Source organism: Rhinopithecus roxellana, chromosome 2 (assembly GCF_007565055.1).
Source record: "Rhinopithecus roxellana isolate Shanxi Qingling chromosome 2, ASM756505v1, whole genome shotgun sequence".
Lineage (NCBI taxonomy): Eukaryota > Metazoa > Chordata > Mammalia > Primates > Cercopithecidae > Rhinopithecus > Rhinopithecus roxellana.
Genome location: NC_044550.1, coordinates 184,235,638 through 184,257,640, shown reverse-complemented (window position 1 = coordinate 184,257,640; position 22,003 = coordinate 184,235,638). Strand labels below are relative to the sequence as shown.

At 36.5% G+C, this 22,003-nt stretch overlaps 1 protein-coding gene across 1 annotated transcript in view; it reads left to right on the top strand.

Annotated features, from left to right (window-relative positions):
• The window catches only part of DCK (deoxycytidine kinase), a 31,123-nt gene extending 9,548 nt beyond the window's left edge, over positions 1–21,575 (top strand). The window contains exons 3-7 of the mRNA XM_010384070.2: positions 13,346–13,539; positions 14,551–14,698; positions 16,795–16,910; positions 17,641–17,731; positions 20,038–21,575. Of these exons, the coding sequence (XP_010382372.2) occupies positions 13,346–13,539; positions 14,551–14,698; positions 16,795–16,910; positions 17,641–17,731; positions 20,038–20,064 (576 nt within the window). The 3' untranslated portion in view covers positions 20,065–21,575. The remainder of the gene's footprint in view (positions 1–13,345; positions 13,540–14,550; positions 14,699–16,794; positions 16,911–17,640; positions 17,732–20,037) is intronic.
• Positions 21,576–22,003: the final 428 nt, after the last annotated feature.

Genomic DNA, 22,003 nt, shown 5'->3' with positions numbered 1-22,003 from the left:
CTTTCAATTGGGCCATTTAGCCCATTTACATTTAAGGTTAATATTGTTATGTGTAAATTTGATCCTGTTATTATGATGCTAGCTGGTTATTTTGCCCATTAGTTGATGCAGTTTCTTCATAGTGTCAGTGGTCTTTACATTTTGGTATGTTTTTGCAGTGGCTGGTACCGGTTTTTCCTTTCCGTATTTAATGTTTCCTTCAGGAGCTCTTGTAAGGCAGGCCTGGTAGTGACAAAATCCCTCAGCATTTGCTTGTCTGTAATGGATTTTATTTCTCCTTCACTTATGAAGCTTAGTTTGACTGGATATGAAATTCTGGGTTGAAAATTCTTTTCTTTAAGAATGTTGAATGTTAGTCTACATTCTCTTCTGGCATGTAGGGTTTCTGCAGAGAGATCCACTGTTAGTCTGATGGGCTTCCCTTTGTGGGTAATCTGACCTTTCTCTCTGGCTACCCTTGACATTTTTTCCTTCATTTTAATCTTGGTGAATCTGACGATTGTGTGTCCTGGGGTTGCTGTTCTCAGGGAGCATCTTTGTGATGTTCTCTGCATTTCCTGAATTTGAATGTTGGCCTGTCTTGCTAGGTTGGGGAAGTTCTCCTGGATAATAATCCTGAAGTGTGTTTTGCAGCTTCGTTCTATTCTCCCCGTCAGTTTCAGGTACACCAGTCAAACTAGGTTTGGTCTTTTCACATAGTCCCATATTTTTTGGGAGACTTTGTTCATTTCTTTTCATTCTGTTTTCTCTAATCTTATCGTCACGCTTTATTTTTATTAAGTTTATCTTCAATCTCTGATATTCTTTTTTCCACTTAATCGATTTGGCTATTGACACTTGTGTATGCTTCACTAAGTTCTCGTGCTATGTTTTTCAGCTCCATCAGGTCATTTATGTTCTTCTGTAAACTGGTTATTCTAGTTAGCAGTTCCTGTAGCCATTTATCAAGGTTCTTAGTTCCTTGCATTGGGTCAGAACATGCTCCTTTAGCTCAGTGGAGTTTGTTTTAACCCACCTTCTGAAGCCTACCTCTGTCAATTCGTCACACTTATTCTCCGTCCAGCTTTGTTCTCTTGCTGGTGAGTTGTGGTCTTTTGGAGGAGAAAAGACATTCTGGTTTTTGGAATTTTTAGCCTTTTTGCACTGGTTTTTCCTTATCTTTGTGGATTTATCTACCTTTGGTCTTTGATGTTGGTGAACGTCAGATGGGGTTTTTGCGTGATTGTCCTTTTTGTTAATGTTGATGCTATTGCTTTTTGTTTGTTAGTTTCCTTCTAACAGGCCTCTCTGCTTCAGGTCTGCTGGAGTTTGCTGGAGGTCCACTCCAGATCCTGTTTGCCTGGGTATCACCAGCGGAAGCTGCAGAACAGCAAAGATTGCTGCCTGCTCCTTCCTCTGGAAGCTTTGTCCCAAAGGGGCACCTGCCAGATGCCAGCCGGAGCTCTCCTGTTTGAGGTGTCTGCCGATCCCTGCTGGGAGGTGTGTCCTAGTCAGGAGGCACGGGAGTCATGGACCCTCTTGAGGATGCTGCCTGTCCCTTAGTAGAGCTCGAGCGCTGCGCTGGGAGTTCCACTGCTGTCTTCAGAGCCAGCAGGCAGGAATGTTTACGTCTGCTGAGGCTGCACCCACAGCTGCCCCTTTCCCCAGGTGCTCTGTCCCAGGGAGATGGGAGTTTGATCTGTAAGTCCCTGACGGGGGCTGCTGCCTTTCTTTCAGAGATGCCCTGCCCAGAGAGGAGGAGTCTAGAGAGGCAGTCTGGCTACAGGGCTTTGCCAAGTTGTGGTGGGCTCCGCCCAGCTCAAACTTCCAGGTGGTTTTGTTTACACTGTGAGGGGAAAACCGCCTACTGAAACCTCGGTAAGGGCGGACACCCCTCCCCCGACAAAGTGGAGCGTCCCAGGTCAACTTCAGACTGCTGTACTGGCAGTGAGAATTTCAAGCCAGTGGATCTTAGCTTGCTGGGCTCCGTGGGGGTGGGATCTGTTGAGCAAGACCACTAGGTGCACTGACTTCAGCCCCCTTTCTAGGGGAGTGAATGGTTCTGTGTCACTGGCATTCCAGGCGCCACTGGAGTATGAAAAAAAACTCCTGCAGCTAGCTCCATGTCTGCCCAAATGGCCGCCCAGTTTTGTGCTTGAAAACCAGGGCCCTTGTGGTGTAGGCACCCGAGGGAATCTCCTGGTCTGCGGGTTTTGAAGACTGTGGGAAAAGCCTTCCCACAGTCTTCCCACAGTATTCTGGGCTGGATAGCACCATCCCTCAAGGCTTCCCTTGGCTAGGGGAGGGAGTTCCCCCACCCCTTGCACTTCCCAGGTGAGGCCAAGCCCCATCCTGCTTCTGCTTGCCCTCCGTGGGCTGCACCCACTGTATAACCAGTCCCGATGAGATGAATTGGGTACTTCAGTTGTAAATGCAGAAATCACCCGTCTTCTGCATTGGTCTTGCTGGGAGCTGCAGACCAGAGCTGTTCCTATTCGGCCATCTTGCCTGGAAATCTAAAAGTTTTTAAAAAGTTAAATAAAGTTTAAAAAAATCTAACGGCAAATTAAATTCCTTCAGTGTCTTTTCTAATTTTTTTTTTTTTTTTTTGAGATGGAGTTTCACTTTTGTCGCCCAGGCTGGAGTGCAATGGCTCGATCTGGGCTCACCACAATGTCCGCCTCCCAGGTTCAAGCGATTCTCCTGCCTCTGCCTCCGGAGTAGCTGGGATTGCAAGCATGGGCCACCATGCCCGGCTAATTTTTTTTGTGTTTTTAGTAGAGACGGGGTTTCTCCATGTTGGTCAGGCTGGTCTTGAACTCCCGACCTCAGGTGATCTGCCCGCCTCAGTCTCCCAAAATGCTGGGATTACAGGCATGAACCACCGCACCCGGCCTTTCAGTGTCTTTTCACATTTTGTTTAAAAACAAGCAAATAAGGCCAGGCGTGGTGGCTCATGTCTGTAATCTCAGCACTTTGGGAGGCCGAGGCAGGCGGATCGCCTGAGGTCAGGAGTTCGAGACCAGCCTGGCCAACATGGTGAAACCCCGTCTCTACTAAACATACAAAAATTAGCTGGGCATGGTGGTGGGCGCCTGTAATCCCAGCTACTTGGAAGGCTGAGGCGAGAGAATTGCTTGAACCTGGGAGGTTGCAGTGAGCCGAGATCACGCTATTGCCCTCCAACCTGGGTAACAGGTAAGACTCCATCTCAAAAAAAAAAAAAAAGAAAAAGAAAAAGTACTATTCAGTAACTGAGTTTTACCTTTTAAGCCTTTTGTCATTTACTCTCATTTCTTTTTACTTTCATTCTTGCCAGACTTTCACTCTGGGCACAAGTTTTAATTTCCCAGCTTTTTTCCATTCTGCACTGCAAATAGGAAAAAAGAGAATGACAGAGTTCAGTTCCACTTTTTATACTAAAATATATGGTTGTATGTGTGAGAGAGACATTGCTAAGATTTTTATTTCTGGAGAAATGAGAATTGAAATTGAAAGCAAGGCCAGGTGTGGTGGCTTATGCATGTAATCCCAGAACTTTTTTTTTTTTTTTTTTTTAAGTGACAGCAAGTTTATTAGGAAGGTAAAGCAATAAAGAACGGCTGCTCCATTGGCAGAGCAGCCAATCCCAGCACTTTGGGAGACTGAGGCCGGAGGATCGTTTGAGCCCAGGAGTTCGAGACCAGCCTGAGCAGCATAGGGCGACCCCATCTCTACAAAAAATTTAAAAATTAGCTAGGTGTGGTAGCCTGCACTTGGGGTTACAGCTACTTGGAAGGCTGAGGTTGTAGGATTGCTTGAGCCCAAGAAATTGAGACTGGAGTGAGCCATGCTCATGCCACTGTACCCCAGCCTGGGTGACAGCAAGACCCTGTCTAAGAGAAAAAAGAAATTGAAAGTAGTAAGGCAGAAACCTTAAAAATGGAAATGTATGCTAGCAAGTTACTTTGATCAGAGGAGGACAGAAAATGGAAAAAAAGTTAAAAAAAAAATTTAGCCGTTGGTATAAGGAATTCTGGGAATAATAATTGAATATTTAAAATGTAAATCACATATGCAAAGAGGAATCACTAGCAAGATATTCCATGGACTTTGAGAATATATGGTTTTGAATAATCAAAAATATTTTTTCACACACCTTCTGTTTGCCAGGCATAGCTAACTTTAGACCTAGGGCCTAATTCAGTACACATGATGTTACAATCCTTAGTACATGATGTTACAATCCTTAGGATATCCAGGACTAAATCTTAAAGGGGGTTTCTTCCCATATAGACCTCATTATCTTAAGAAATTGATGTTTTACATCTGATTTTTGGAGAAAGGCAAGGTTAGTCTACAGTAGAATTTTAAAGTGGATAAATTTGTTTATTTGCTTCTTTTTAAAAACATTTTGACATTATGATGTATCTGTAGAAAAGTGGGTGATAGCTAATGTACAGTTTGAAGAACAGTTTTAAAGTTGACATCTTTATAACCATTATCCAGGTCTATAAATACAACATTATCATTCCAGAAATCCCTGTTTGCCTTCTCCAATCACAATATCTTCTTTCCTGCGTTACTACTCTGCTAGGGGTAATCACTCCCATTCTTTTGTGATAATAATTTTCCTGCTTCCTAAAAATTGTTTGAGCATACATGAACATACCTCTAAGTATAATTTAGTTTTGTCTGTTTTTAAAGTTATATAAATGGAATTCCATTGTTTGTATTTTTTCCTCTCGCTTCTTTTACTTAATACATTTATGAAATTTGTCTGTATTGTTATATGCAGCTATAGCTTGTTTATTTTCAGCTATATAGTATTGAATTTTGTTTTTTTTGAGACAGGATTTCACTCGGTTGCCCAGGTGAAGTGCAGTGGCACAGCCATGGCTCACTGCAGCCTTGACCTCCCCAGGCTCAGGTGATCCTCCCTCCTCAGCCCCCAGAGTAGCTAGCACCATAGGCCACCACACCTGTGTGCCACCATGCTTGGCTAATTTTTGTATTTTTTGTAGAGACGGGGTTTTGCCATGTTACCCAGGCTGGTTTCAAACTCCTGGGCTCAAGTGATCTGCCCATCTTGGCCTCCCAGAGTGTTGGGATTACAGGCGTGAGCCACCATGTGGGGCCTATAGTATTTAATTTTATTTGTATATCACTGTTTGTTCATTTTATACCTTTAATTGATTTTTGAATGATTTCCAGTTTAGTTGCTCATATAAACAGCATTGCTCTGAACGTAAATTCACTTGCATACATGCAAAAGTTTCTGTAGGAATAAGAAGTAAAATTACTAGGAATGTTATGATGCCTGTGTTCCCAACTGGCTTTCCACTTTTCTCTCCCCACAGTGTAATCAAGCTCTCATTAATCCATGTCTTTGCCAGCATTTAGTAGTGTCTGGCTTTCTCATTTTTGTCATTCTGCTGAGTGTTTACTATTTTTTTGTTTAATTTGTATTTCCCCGCTTGCTAATGAGGCTGTGTTCCTTTTCATATGTTTATTAGGCATTTTGATTTTTGTGAAGTGCCCACTTGGGTCTTTTTGCCCATTTTCCTCAGGGCCATCTGTCTTCTCTCACTGCATTTTTTATATAGCTTTTTGCTAAAGTGCCTACTCAAGTTTGCTTACCTTTTGAAAGGAGAGACTTAAGTTCTAAAAGCAATTCTTTTTCCTTTTATTTCTGGGGTCAGCTGTCAGTGCAGTTATCCCCAGGTATTAGAAACTAACCAGATTAAACCAATGTTGGAAAATAGAGGGTATCCTTAAACAGGGTTTTGGACTAGGTGACCTCCATTTAAGGTCTGCTGACACATTTGCATTTGACTCTCAGCATGCCTCACATTAACCAAGGGCACAGAAACTGATATATAAAACCAAAATGCCAAAAGTTTTAATTTGCAGAAAGAAATGTAATCATTAAGGTAGTTGAATTTAGATCAGTTTATTCTTTATTTGGTTCATAATTCTCAACCAGTGGAAGTAAGTCATAAGAATCTCTGGGAGCTAAACAATTTGAACACTTGAGATAGAGTGTGGAAAAATAGATAACAGTAACTAGGAAGGGTAGGTGGAGGGGAGGGGTAAGATGAAGAGGAGTGAGTTAAAGTATACAGACATACAGGAAGCTTGAAGAAATAATTCAGTGTTTTATAGCAGAGTAGAATGCAAAAATATATTGTACTCTGGTGATGGACACCCGGAATACCTTGATTTGATTACTGCACATTATGTACATGTACAGAATTTCTCATGTATTCCACAATTTGCACACACAAGAAAGAATCTCAAGGATTTGAGTGCTTTTTAAAATAATCCCTTGGAGGTTCAAATATGTGGGATACCTCCTAGTTAAAAGTCATCACCCTAGTGAATCACTGTTACTGTTGGGAGTATATTGAACTCTTTAGTTAGATTGCAGAGAAGTTGAAAAACATTCCTTTCATATACAAGACAAGACAATTTATAATAAGGTTATCTGTTGAGCTTGGAATCAGAGCCCAGAGGAATTAGTTAAATCATGTTAATCAGACTGTGTCATCAGATTATGATGCATTAATACATTTGTCTTCATTTTAAGACTTAATGGCTTTCTGAATCTGATATCCATGTTTATGGGATGGGGCATTTTCTTTCCATATACTAGAGTCAGAATGCCAAACTGGCCATTCTTTATAACTAGCATGCAGGTGATCCTGTTATTATTAACGTATTTTTTTATCAGACAGTTTATTGTAATCTGGTTGTATCTTCATGATGTTACAATTTGATTACCTTTGTTGGAGTCTGGTGCACATTCTTGGAAGGTAGCTTCAGCTGTTTTGTGTGTATTGGGGACTGCTGCATTGTTAATTCTCTGTACTTCTGTAAACAGTTTCACACTGTGGAGATAGTATTTCTGAGATAGAGTGGTGGAATATGAGGATGGTTGGGTGGGTGGCTTCCCTGTATCTTTGGATATTTTCTTCCACTAAACTCAAGAAGTGAGATTTTATTTCTTCATCTAGTAGTCCTTCCCCAGATTCATCCTTGATGTATTCCTTGAGGTTATAGTATGAACCACCGACTATTCAAATGTCAGTTTTTCTTAGAATGCTGTTAGTGATGAGAAGTGACTGTTTTCAGACCTTGGCAAGGTCGGTCCTACTTTGGATGTTCTCATTTCATCACACTTCTTGGCATTTGTAGATTTGGAAGAATTGGGCCTTTGGTACCTCTGATCTCTTCCTTTAGCAACTTATTGTATGTCCGTAAGCTTAGCTTTTGCTGTTTCAGTTTTTTTTTTTTTTTTTTAACCTGCCACCTAGTGGCCGAAATGTTGCTATACTATTGATAAGTTACCACTAATTTTGGCAAAATAGTAAGAGGCAAAGCACCAAAGAAGATTATGTAATCTCTCCCTTCTCCACATCACTCTTGATAAGAATGATCTTTAAAACATACCACTCAGATTATTAGCAATCGTGGTCTAGAATGTTTTTTAAAATAATAATAATGTACTTTATATGGTGATTTATGTTATTACTTAGGCCCAAAGCTTTGATTTAATTGTTTCCTTTTAGCTTATTTTTGAGATAAGCAGACTGCTAGGAAGCTGTCTTTTTTTTTTCATTGAGCTGAATAATTTTGGAGGATCACTGTTACTAATTGTGAAGTACTATTTTACTTTTAATTAAAAAAAGATATTTTTAAATTTACAGATAAAAATTATATTTAACTTTATATTATATTCATATGTAAATTATATATAATATAAAAATTATATTTATGGTATACAACATGATGTTTTAAAATATGTCTGCGTTGTGGAATGGTTAAACCAAGCTAATTAACGTATGCATTACCAATAGTATTTTACTTTTATCCAACACTTCTTACCACTAGTAAGCCACTGAAAAACTAGTAACTGTGATAAAGAAGGTGTAAACCATACTTATTTATGACACAACAGCATATTTTTTACTTTTAATAAGTCATTCTTTTTTTTTTTTTTGAGACGGAGTCTCGTTCTGTTGCTCAGGCTGAAGTGCAGTGGTGTGATCTTGGCTCACTGCAACCTCTGCCTCCCGGGTTCAAGCGATTTTCTTGCCTCAGCCTCCCAAGTAGCTGGAACTGAGATTACAGGTGTGTGCCACCACGCCTGGCTAATTTTTGTAATTTTAGTAGACATGGGGTTTCACCACGTTGGTCAGGCTGGTCTTGAACCCCTGACCTCAAGTGATCCACCCATCTTGGCCTCCCAAAGTGCTGGGATTACAGGTGTGAGCCACTGCTCTGGACCAATAAGTCGTTCTTGAAAATTAGTTAAGAATGCTTGATAAAGCACTTCCACTTGTACCTTTTGAATTAATGTGATAACTTTGGTTGGCTTGTATTTTTTCGAGTCTTGCTTTGTTGTCCAGGCTAGAGTACAATGGTGAACCTCAGCTCACTGCAGCCTCCGCCTCCTGGGCTCAAGCGATCCTCCCACCTCAACCTCCTCAGTAGCTGGGACTACAGGCCCGCGCCAACATGCCTGGCTAATTTTTGTATTTTTTATAGAGATAGGATTTTGCCAATGTTGCCCAGGCTTGTCTCAAACTCCTGGGATCAAGCAGTCTGCCTGCCTCGGCCTCCCAAAGTGCTGGAATTAGGTGTATGAGTCACCATTCCTGGTCTGTTGGCTATTTTATAATTATCTTGTTTGGTAGACTCTGATCTTTTACAATTGAACTTAATTCAACTCTTTTGCAACGTTTACAAAGATTAGACCTAGAATTAATTTTAAATTAATTATGATTTAAAATTAATTTTTAAAATAGATAAATGATTTTATAGCTGACCTTGATATTTCTGTTTTTCACTTACCTTGGCAATAATCTGTACTTCCTATAAAACAAGTATTCTTTCATAAAGTGACAATGGATATGTATTATAGAGACAGAATAAAAATTATCCATAATCCTACCACTCTGTATGTATCTTTTACATAGTTGAAATAATAATGTAATATATTAATTTTGGTGGAGGTGATACATAATTTAAAAAATATTATAAAATAATACTTGTTTACTGTTTGAAGTTAAGGAAATATTAGAAATTATCAAAAGACGGGAATAAAACTTACCTATAACCTTATTATCCAGAGATAACCATAGATCTTACTTGATAAAACAGTATATACAGTTTTGTATTTTGTTTCTTCCCCATCCCCCATAATATTTGTATATCAGGGCAATTAAAATTGTCATTAAAAATTTACTGTAAATGATTTTTAATGGCAGCCTAATTTATTGTATGCATGTACTATTATTTACTTAATATAAATGCCTAATAATAGTGGAATGATAACCTATTCGCTTAGCTCTGTGATAAATACCTTTGTGATTAAATCTATATTCTAGATTATATCTTTTTTTTTGTTTGTTTTTTGAGACGGAGTCTCGCTCTGTCTGTCACCCAGGCTGGAGTGCAGCCATCTCGACTTACTGCAAGCTCCGCCTCCCAGGTTCACACCATTCTCCTGCCTCAGCTTCCTGAGCAGCTGGGACTACAGGCGCCCGCACCGCGCCCCGCTAATTTTTCTTTTGTATTTTTAGTAGAGATGGGGTTTCACTGTGTTGGCCGGGATGGTCTTCATCTTCTGACCTTGTGATCCACCCTCCTCGGCCTCCCAAAGTGTTGGGATTACAGGCGTAAGCCACCGCGCCTGGCTTAGATTATTTCTTTGAAGTAAATTTTCAAAAGTGGAATTAATTGGCCAAAAGGTACAGATTTTTTTTTCCCACAAATGTAGCTAAACTGCTTTCTATCTAACAGTGTTCTACCAATTTGTATTTAGTGTAGTTTCACTCTGACACATTCATATTTTTTTCTGGATAGTTTGCAGAGGGAAAAACTTGATAGAATAAACAATTCAGTTTGGTGAAGATGATGCACAGTAGTTTTCAGATTTCTTTTCTTTTCTTTTCTTTTCTTTTCTTTTCTTTTCTTTTCTTCTTTTCTTTTCTTTTCTTTTCTTCTTTTTTTGGACAAGATTCTTGCTCTATTACCCAGGCTGGAGTGCAGTGGCACAGTCTTGGCTCACTGCAACCTCCACCTCCGAGGCATAAGCAATTCTCCAACCTCAACCTCTGGAGTAGCGGGGATTACGGGTGCACGCCACCATACCTGGCTAATTTTTGTATTTTTTGTAGAGACAGGGTTTTGCCATGTTGCCCACGCTGGTCTGGAACTCCTGAGCTTCAGTGATCCGCCTGCTTCGGACTCCCAAAGTGCTGGGATTATAGGCCTGAGCTGTCTCACCTGGCTGGATAAATTTTTAATACGTATTTTATTCTTAACATTTGTACTTGCATACAAAAAAACCCTAGCAATTTGTCTCAAATTTCATCATAGGATCAAAAGAAAATGCTTTATATGACTCATAAATTATCCTGAAGAACCAGATAATGATACCCTGGCTTACTGTTAATTTTCTAATCTTACACTATTAAACTAAGAGACAATAACATCTTCATAGCTGAAAATTCTGTTTCAGATTTTTGATTCAGTTTGAATTTACATGTTTGTATTTTTAGAACTAGTTTATTATTTTTTTGGTTAGGTGATGAATCAAGATTGGTTCTCTAAGTTATTTTAATATAGTAAACTTTGAAATTGCTTTGGGCAAGAGAGATTATATTTATTGAGAAATTCAAATAAAATGAGGTATGTGGTCTTTTTTAGTGATTAATTTTTTTATTGTGGCAAAAATATAAAATTTATCATCTGAACCGTTTTTAAGTGTACAGCTCAGTAATGTTAAAAGCATATTTAGGTCATTATGAACAGATCTCCAGAATTTTAGCCTCCTGAAAAGATCCAGAGACCCCTGGAGCTTTTCCTACTGTATTTTGAAGAACCTCTATCTTAGAGAATATATTACTTCATCTGTAGAAAACGAAGACTCAAAGAGAACTCTGGAAATATAGTCTTTTAAAAAATATCATCTAAAAGATTAATAATTATTTTTATCATCTTATTCGGTCTGTGTTCATATTTCCCTATTGTCTAATAATGTTTTCATAATTTTTTGAAATTAAGAACCAAACAAGGTTCACACACGTTATATTTGGTGGTTGATATGCCTTTTATTTATTTTTTATTTTTATTTATTTATTTTTCTGAGATGGAGTCTTGCTCTGTTACCCAGGCGGGAGTGCAGTGCACGATCTCAGCTCACTGCAACCTCTGCCTCCCCAGTTCAAGTGATTCTCCTGCCTTAGCCTCCCGAGTAGCTAGGATTACAGGTGCGTGCCACCATGCCTGGCTAATTTTTTATAATTTTGGTAGAGATAGGGTTTCACCATGGTGGCCAGGCTGGTCTTAAACTCCTGACCTCAGGTGATCTACCTGCCTCGGCCTCCCAAGTTGTTGGGATTACAGGTGTGAACCACTGGGCCCAGCCTTGATATGCCTTTTAAATTTTAATCTATTGGTTGTCTCTTCCTTTTCTTCCTTTATAATTTATTTGTTGAAGAAACAGGGTCATTTGTTCTACATAATTTTCCTCATTCTGGTTTTGGCTGAGTGTTTCTCTGGTAAAATTTAACATGTTTTTCAGTTCTCTGTATTTCCAGTAAATTTACAGGTAGAGACAGACTTGATTAGATTTACTTTCAATTCTTTTTTGGCAAGATTCCTAGTTGGTGATGTGTATTTCTTTAAATCAAAAAGATGTGTTTTGTGATGTTAAAATCAAATAGTTTAGGTTTTGTCAGCTTGATTCATCCGTTATAAAATTCCCAATTAACTTTAATAATAGCATCTATTGCTAATTGTTGCCTCATTGCAGTATATTAGTAGGTGTTGTAAAAGGTGATATTCCTTCTCCAGCCTTCTAGATTTATTGGCTGAGATTCTTTAGGAAAGAAGACCTCTTCCTCATATACCACTTTATTACCCTGAAAGTATTTATACAGGAAAGGCCAAAATAAAATGGGACTTTTTTTTCTTTTCACCTACACATTCCCAGAATAATTTGTGCCTTAGGAGCCTTAAAACATGACTAGAAGTTTGTTGTTGTTGTTGTTTTTAGTATTACAAACTCATGGATTTTTGCCTCCCATTCATTTTCGATGTTCAAATTCTTTGTTTGACCAGTGGCAGCTTTATTTATGTTGGATCTTTTGTCCTTGACACAATCCCAGTGGTCTGTAATAGTTTCCTAAAATATACAAGATGAAGCTCATCTTGTATATTTTCTCCCCAGATTTAGAATCAGAATTCTAATTCCTTTCAGTGGGAAAATGGTATTTAGAGATTATAATCTGGGTGATATTTTTGTATATTCCTACAAGGTTCTCATTGTTTATAGGCGTTTTGGTGGACAGAACTAGGAAAACTCTAGAAAGAGAAAAATAATTCATGTGTTCCAGATGCTAGTTCTAACTCAGATAAAAGATGATAAGAGTTTTTACTTCATTTTAAAATTTACATTTGTGTTTTTCTTCAACATGGAAAATGTGGTTCTAACAATAAGAGTATTGAATTACAAAATCTGGGGGAGGAACTATTCTATTATATTAGAAGATTGGAGGGTTACAAATACAAATGCCTAAAGGTACCAGACAGCCATATGAATGTATCAGGCCTGTTATGAAAATCATCTGGGAATGGTGGGGGTTAATAAGCTGGAGAGCATATATCCCATCTAAAGGAGGCATCTGTGACTTGACTCTAGCTGATTTTTGCCAAGAGGGATTATGGGCACGGTACTGCTTGGTTTTTTTCATTTTTAAAAAGAAGATGTAATCCCAGCACTTTGGGAGGCCGAGGCGGGCGGATCATGAGGTCAGGAGATCAAGACCATCCTTGCCAACATGGTGAAACCCCATCTCTACTACAAATACAAAAAATTAGTTGGGCATGGTGGCATGCGCCTGTAGTCCCAGCTGCTCGGGAGACAGGCAGGAGAATTGCTTGAACCCAGTAGGTGGAGGTTGCAGTGAGCTGAGATTGTGCCACTGCACTCCAGCCTGGGAGACAGAGCAAGACTCTCTCTCAAAAAGAAAAAGAAGATGTAATCCAAATACTTTATGTGAAGTTATTTAGCTTTTAAATACTGACAATAATATTGACAAACTAAGTCAACGTTTTAAAAAGGCCTTTTGGACCAAACAAGGATTTCTTCCATAGGTTATTAGTTTGTAACCTCTTGTGAGAAAGATCTAAGGATTTTTCCAGACCTCAGACAATCTGAAAAATATATTGGGAAAGAGTATGAGAAAGGGAACTTAATCATCTTGGTTTTGCTAATCATGATTGCATTTATTTATCTGACTTTTCTTTTTTAGCCTTAAAAAATTAAAATAGCCCTATAATTAATTTTGCTTTTCTTTTTGCACATTCAAAATAGGAACTTACAACGTCTCAGAAAAATGGTGGGAATGTTCTTCAGATGATGTATGAGAAACCTGAACGATGGTCTTTTACCTTCCAAACATATGCCTGTCTCAGTCGAATAAGAGCTCAGCTTGCCTCTCTCAATGGCAAGCTCAAAGATGCAGAGAAACCTGTATTACTTTTTGAACGATCTGTGTATAGTGACAGGTATGTATAAGTGGCTTATACGTGGCCATTTGAAGTTTTTATCTTAGAACTGGACTTTTCCTTTTCTTTTCTTTTTTTTTTAATGTGTCTTGGGAATTAGTAATATGAATGGCTGAGTTGGGGATTTAAGATGGAAAATGACTTTAAAATCCCTCAGCAGTCTGGTACTAATGGCATTAGGAAAGTTATTGCATTTATTAATCCCCAGCTTCCATAGAAACTGTTGGGAATATGGTGGTGCCCATCTCATTTAAATTTGCAGAGAAGTTGTTTTTCCCTCTAACCCTTTTAAAATTCTCATCTGCTCTGGTTAAATCTGGATCTATATCCTAGACTCTTACCTGGAGCAAGTAGATAAAAGTCTCTAAGGGGCCTTAGAATTGCCCTACTTATGCTAGGATTCTTTTGACCTCCAAAGTTAGCTCAGAACAGAGGTTCTCAAACTTTTTGATCTCAGTACCCTTTTCAATTGTTAATAACTATCGAGGCATCCAAAGAGCTTGTCCTATTGATACTTGCGTTACTAGAAATTGAGATGCACAAAAATGATTTAAAACTAGCAATAATAAATTCATTACATATTAATATAAATATACTTCACAAAAAGTTATATTTTCTAAAATAAAAAGTAGCTAGAAAAGTATCATTGCTTTACATTTTTGCAGATATCTTTAATGCCTCACTTAATAAAAGACAGCTGGATTTTTATTTATGCTTCTGTATTTAGTCTGTTATGATATGTTTGTTTGTTTGAAGTATATTGGTATATGAAGTAATCTGGCCTCTCACAGAACCCCTTAGAAGATCTTGGGGATTCATGGGATCCTCACTCCATATTTTGAGAACCATTGGCCAAAAACATGATGGAAAGACTCCTGTCTTTTTCTGCTTTCCATGGCACTATGTGCCACTGGATTTAGGAGAATATTTCATATTCGTGTTTTCTTTTTTATTTCTTCATTTTTTTTTTTTTTTGAAATGATACATGTGTTGATGAAGACTCTCTTTTAGGTATATTTTTGCATCTAATTTGTATGAATCTGAATGCATGAATGAAACAGAGTGGACAATTTATCAAGACTGGCATGATTGGATGAATAACCAATTTGGCCAAAGCCTTGAATTGGATGGAATCATTTATCTTCGAGCCACTCCAGAGGTAAAACCCAATAAAAATGTATTGCATTGAAAATTTAAAGAAATATTGAGAACTCTTTTTAGTGGTATGTAATCAGGGCAATTTAGTTTAACTCCAGCCTCCCAACCTCCCACTCCCTACCTCTAAATTAGAAACTTGTAACTGTGTAGATAGGAGTATTCTTTTTTCTCAGCAAATTGGAATCCCGGCCTGGGTAAGTTGCTTTTTCAGGCTCTTTGTGCTTCCTCAATCCTTTTTTATTTTACTCATTATTTCTTCCCAACATTTGCAGACTCTTCTCATTCATCACAGTTAAAGTAATGAATGTGGTCAAGCAACTCCTAGAATATAGGCTTCCTGAGGCGGGACCTTGCGTATTTTGATTACTGTTGAATTTCCAGTGCCTAGAATACCCAGTGGTAGGCACTGTTGGAGCATATAGTAGGAGCTCAGTAAATATTTATTGAATGAATGGCGATGTTGATGGAGGTCCATTTCAAGAAATCTTTTATTATGGTTGTTTGTGCCTTGGAAATGAGTGGATAATGGCAGCTATAGTTGGGAAAAGACTTAGAGGACCCTTGCCATTTTCCATTAAGGGAGCTCGCTTGAAAAAGTGCTTTTTGTGATAGGTTATATAACATAGCTATTCTATTTACATATGATGTTATATAATGAATACAGGAAGACCAAATAGATACCTTTCATAAAACTAACCTAAATATTAAGATCTTACATTTAATCAGAAGCTTTCTGGTTTTGGTGCTTGCATTTCTATTGTTTCTGTTTTTTAATTCTCATTTTTTCCTTAAGTCACAGGGTAGGCACTGATGAATGTAAATGTCATAACTTCTGGCCTAAAATTAGAATACTGTGTTGTTGTCAAAGCTGGGTTTTCAAAGAAATTAGGTTTCTGATTCCAACAGATGATTTTATTCTTCATTAAGTAAAGATTTTATTCTTCATTAAGTAAGCGAGGATTTAGCAATTCTTGCAATTTCAAAAGTTAATTTTGGAATTCACTTTTATTTTTGAAATTTTTTTTGTTCTTAATTACAAAAATAGTAAATAAAAATGTGAAAAAGCATAAGAAATACTAATAATTTCATTTTGCTTGAAACATTTATAGTCACTATTAAGCTATAATTTAGCAATTATAATTTTGAAATTCACTTTTATTTTTGAAAAGGTTTCTTAAAGTTATGAAAATAGTACAAACACCAAAAAACAAAGAATACTAATAATTTCATTTTGATATGGATAATTTCATCAATATTGTTTCTGATATCTTTTGATGAAAGGATTACTTATTGAAAAGAGAATTTAGAGTTTGAAACACAGTTTGTATGCTGCGATGGTCTTATGCATGTCATTTAGGTTGGAGGCTTTTATTTCTTGGAATGCATGAAGAGTTTCTCAGGGTCTATAAGCCCCCACAAATTATACAAAATTTTTTATGTATGTGTGCTTTTGGGGGAACATAATCTAGAGCTGCACTGTCCAATGTGGCTATTTAAATTTAGGGTTATTAAAATTTAGAAATTTAGTTCCTTGGTTATCACACTAGCCGTATTTCAAGTGCTGAAAAACCACAGGTGGCTAGTGGCTACCTTATTTGATAATGCAGATATAGGACAGGCATAAAACATTCCAAAGTTGTTTTGGTTGTGCTGGTATAGAGTTTTCATCACATTAAGAACCACTGCCTTTAGTGGTTTTATGTGAACTGAACATAGATATTTATAGTCAAGTTTGGTTAACAGCAAAGTAAGATGATGTTTATAGATTGGCATACCTTTTAGCTGTTGTCTCTAAACATTTTAAGTAGACGTTTAGTTTTTTTCTTCTTTTTATCAAACTTAGTGTATTTCATGTGTAGATACCAAAAATTTATAGACTTATTTTAACTTATTTTTGAAACTACCACTTGGCTTAGAGCCACCAAGTGGCTGAAAAGCTCATGGAGGGAAAAATGAATTATTTCAACTTTTAAGAAGTAATAAGTAGAGATTTTGGCTAGCATGAGTAGAGAGACACAGAAAAGAAAATTTTGATGGCAGCAGACAAGAATAATTGTTCACTGCCTTTTTCTTCCATCTCTTATTACTTGCTTTTAGAAATGCTTACATAGAATATATTTACGGGGAAGAAATGAAGAGCAAGGCATTCCTCTTGAATATTTAGAGAAGCTTCATTATAAACACGAAAGCTGGCTCCTGCATAGGACACTGAAGTAAGACTTCTTTATTTTTATTTACTATTCATTTTAAATACCTTTGTTAAATTTTAATCTAAAATTTGGAAGAGATGACTAGCAACATGTAAAATTTTCAGTCATTTTGCTTATTGATATCTTTCAGAACTAGGTGTAGATTTTGATTCTGTTGATTGCAATGAGATCCTATTTCCTTAAAGTTTTTATAACTAGTATCCCTTGGTGGTATTGATAGTATAATATATGAAATTTCACTTTAAGTGATAAAGTAGGAAATATATCTGTACATTATTTAGGTACTCTTTCAGAAAGAATTTTGACTTGGGACATTGTATAGCATGGTTGTTGAGAGGAGAGACTTTGTTGTTAGTCAGATCTTGGCTCAAGTCCAGTCTTACTTATTGGTGTGTGACCTTGGATAGCCTCTGAGCTTCAGAATGACAATTCTGAACTTTAGTTTTCTCATCTTTAAAATGCAGAAATTCCTCCTTTGTTATCTGTTTTTTGATTTTGAAGAGAATTATATGTTATAGTACCCAGCTTTATATATTTGTACCCGAGTTCTTTGGCTCCATGTGGTAAATCTAAATGAGAAAGAAGGGGCTGCCAGATGAAGTATTGCAGAGTAACTTTAGTGTAAATGATTGACAACATTTTGATTTTTCCGAGGACATACGAATGAATTTTTAATGTTTTTCTCTCTTTTTTTACATTTCTGATTATTTTATTAATCTCTCTTTTTAAACAGAACCGACTTTGATTATCTTCAAGAGGTGCCTATCTTAATACTGGATGTTAATGAAGACTTTAAAGACAAACATGAAAGTCTGGTTGAAAAGGTAGGTTTAGACAGACTACAAACAAATATTTGTTTTTTCTAAAAAAGTGTACTGACTTGTGAGAAAACAATTTTCTAACAGAAAAGGTTCCATAAAGTTACATTAAGAAACAGTTAAGAGCTCTAGAAGATTTTAGACTGTTTAGATTCCAGTCCTGACTAAATTCTAGCTTTGTGGCCTGAGTTAAAATAAAGATCCTTCGGAATCTCAGAATCTGACAGATGTTTTAGAAAAAAGTTAAATAAATAAAAATAAAACAAGGATTGTGTTTTAATCCTTTAGTGCCTCTATCTGTAGGATAGGGATAATCATAATAACAAAAGTTCTTTCTCACCCCCTTTTTCTCTGCTTTGTCCCCATTTCTTCCTCTCTTCCCTACACCACCAATCTTTAGATACTTTAATAATAAACTGCTTGTGAAGTTAAATTTATCTTTTTCAACTAAATTCAATATGGAGGATATTTAAAGTTGTAGGATATGGATCTCATCCATTTTTACGTTGGCTAAAGTCTTGAGATTGAGGGTTTTAGTTTTGAGTTTCATTTGGGATCATGTCAAGGATTAATTGACATTGCTTAATCATTGAGTCATTGTCTTAATCACAGTGCATTTATCGCCCAAATCACTGGGAGTTGACCATATTCTGTTAAGTGAGTGGTGCCCCTTGATAAAGGGACTGGGTGAGAATTTATTGATGAAGATTTGAGAGAGAATAGTAAGGGAATTTGTATAACAAATATCCCTATACCCATGTTGATAACTCAGTGATTAAGCTATAAAAAATAAACCACAATTTGTTTGGTTTAGTTTTGAGAGAAATTTGGTTTTTCCTTTCTTTTGTGACATAATGTCTACTGTTTAATAGAGACTTGACATTCATAAGGGATATATCAAGGATTTTGAAAATCTTGACTTTTTATGTAACTACCGTAGCGTATACATGTAGTTGTTTTTCCCATGATATGAACTAAAGCTTATCTGGAAAATTCCAGTGACCTCTTCATACTATTAATGATGTTAAAAATATAGGATAAATTAACTTATAATACTATTAAATGAAATTAAGTCAGCATTAAGTGTTAACAGCCAACCATCAATTTAACTGACTTTGTAAATCACTTTTTAATTTTATCTAACACTTCTTTGTTTTGACTAAGAATCATTTCACATTATTATATTTACTTTTATTAATAATGCTAGCAGTTGACTTTCTTTTTAAGGTGTTTTTACAAGGCAATAATCTTTGTCTCTTGAGAATTATTGAGTAGCCTAGAATATGTGGAGAACAAGCATATTCTTACATTATGGTCAATTGGCTAGGTTCATTGACTCCTTATATGATTTTCCCCACACACTGACACTACAGAGTATGATTCACATATGTGCTTCAGAAACATGACAAATCTACTACGTGTTTGATCTTCAGAGCTGCTTGAACTATTGTGCTTATTAATGTTATCAGTGTTAAAGCTGCATATGTCAATGGTCTATGATATTAAATAAAGAGATTATAAAATTGGTGTTACAGCTATTTTAGAACTGTATCTAAAATTGATAGATACAGTGGCTCACACCTGTAATCCCAGCACTTTGGGAGGCTGAGGTGGGAAGACTGCTTGAGCCCAGAAGTTCCTGACCAGCCTGGGCAACATAGTGAGACCTCATCTCTATAAAAAAACAAACAAAAACTAGCCAGACATGATGGTGTGCACCTAGCCAGGAGTTCAAGGCTGCAGTGAGATTTGATTGCATCACTGTGCTCAGCCTGGGCGACAGAGCAATGAATAACTCCTAAAATGACCTTTTAGGTCATTCATCTTTTACTGCTGAAGTATTTAACAATATTTCTTTCTTTCTTTTTTTTTTTTGAAACAGTCTTGCTGTGTTGCCTGGGCTGGAGTGCAGTGGCACAATCTTGGCTCACTGCCATCTCCGCCTCCTAGGTTCAACCAGTTCTGCCTCAGCCTCCCAAGTAGGTGGGATTACAAGTGCACGCCTCCATGCCTAGCTAATTTTTGTGTTTTTAGTAGAGATGAGGGGTTTCACCATGTTGGCCAGTCTGGTCTGAAACTCCTGACCTTAAGTGATCCAGCCACGTCAGCCTCCCAAAGCACTGGGATGACAGGCATGAGCCACTGGGCCCGGCCTTAACAATATTTCTTTGGAAACTAAATGCAATGGCATTGTGATAGTTACTTATATGGCTGGGGTCTTCAACTATTACATATTTTTAAATGAGGATGAATATCAGATACCTCAAATTAGTCAAGGAATTATACTGTTTTTTTTTTCTTCCTTTCCTCAGGTCAAAGAATTTTTGAGTACTTTGTGATCTTGCTGAAGACTACAGGCGGCCAAGTGGTTTCAGATACTTCAGCTTTGTGTATCTTCGTAGCTTCATATTAATACAGGTTTCTTTAGAAAACCCAAGTTTTTAACCATTTTTGTGCTAAGGAAAAAAAAGATTTTTAAATGAATCTTATGTGAAACTTTTTGACCAGTTTTCTTTTCTTTTCTTCTTTTCTTTTCTTTTTTTTAAAAAAAGACATTTAAAGACAAAGACATTATTTCTCATAGCAGGAAGTGTAGAGGTAGATAGTTCCAGAATCAGTGTAGTGGCTAAACTACATTAGAAAAGATCCAGCTTCCGTCTTTCCCCTCTTTTGTCTTCCTCAGCAGGTTGGCTTTTTCCCCTGGTGCCTCTCATCTCATTGGTGACCAGTTTCTTAACTGAAAGCTTTAATGTTACATAGTAAATGGTAGTGTGTCCTGTGTAAATTAGTGTATCTATTAAAAGTTGCAAAGTAGAATTAAAGGAATTCCTAGAATAAGGATTCTAAAGTTTTATTTTAAATGATTATCTTCTTAACAGTTTAGTCCTACCTCTTACTTCCTGCCTCAGTCTGCTTTCTCTACTGTCTGGATTAATTAGGCAGCCTGCTGTAAAGTTAAAGTCACACATTTCTATTTTGCAAACATTGTGATTACTCTTTGCTTTGTACTTTGCTTTGCTTTGTAGGCTTCTGCTTTAAGTTTTTCTCTTCTTCAGACAAATTACTGATAAAAATGATATTGTTCTATATGTAATATATCCTGAAAGCATTGTTTTTTGTTGAATATCAGAAAATAAAATTAATGAAGACAGAGGCTAGAAAGCATCCATTAGTTAATGAGACACACTTAACTACTTATCTCTAAACCATCTATGTGAATATTTGTAAAAATAATGCGTGGATTCATCTTAGTTCTGTATATAAATATATTTTCTTTCTAGTTTGTTTAGTTAAGATATGCAGTGTTTTTCCTGTGTATTAAGCCTTTCCATTTTACATTTTAGAAAATTTTATGTATTTTAAAATAAGGGGAAGAGTCACTTTCTTATTTGAAGATGATAATTTAGTGGATTAACCAGTCCAGATGCACTGATCTTTGCAAAGGGGATTTAATTTCCAATCTGTAATTACCATACATAAACTGTCTCATTATACATATACATTTTTTTTGGTTTGTTTTGGTTTGGTATAAATGAATTCATTTACTTAATTAAATATTTCTTAATAAGTATAAACCTCATGAACTACAGCAGAGCTACACTCATTGAAATGTAATTTCAATTCTAAAAAGATGTAATAATCTTTTTAGAGTTAAAATTTATTCTACTTTTAAGTAAAAAATTATGAATATTAAAGGTGAAAATTATATAAATTACTTTGATTCCCTTTTAAGTGGAGACATATTTCAGTAATTTTTAGTAACCTCTAAAAATGTATAATGACTTTTAAAATTTGTAGAATTGAAAAGATGCTAATAAAAATTTATTATTTAGTTTGTCATGACTCAAAAGTTGTCTCAGTGTGGTGGTCATAAGAGAATTGAGCCTAATGGTGGTCTGGATTATCTCTTGGATCTATTACCTATATCATGTCTTCCATTAGAATTTATATATTGTTCCTTATAGTTTGCTCTTCTAGAAAGGTAATTAATAATACAAGACTTATTTTTCTCATCCAGAATTTTCTCTTCTGCTATGCCTAAAACTTTATACTGAGCCACCAAGAACTTACGTCTGTCGTATTTTAAAGAACAGAGTTGTAAAATGTTTCTAAAATAGAGATATAGATATTATTACCTTAGAAAAATGCTAGATACATTGCAACATTAAAGTGTATATAAATTCTGGTAAATAATAGCCTTCTTCATTTGACTAACTTACCTCTTCTTTTAATTTTTTTTTTTTTTGTTAGAGACAGGGTCTTGTTCTGTTGCCTACG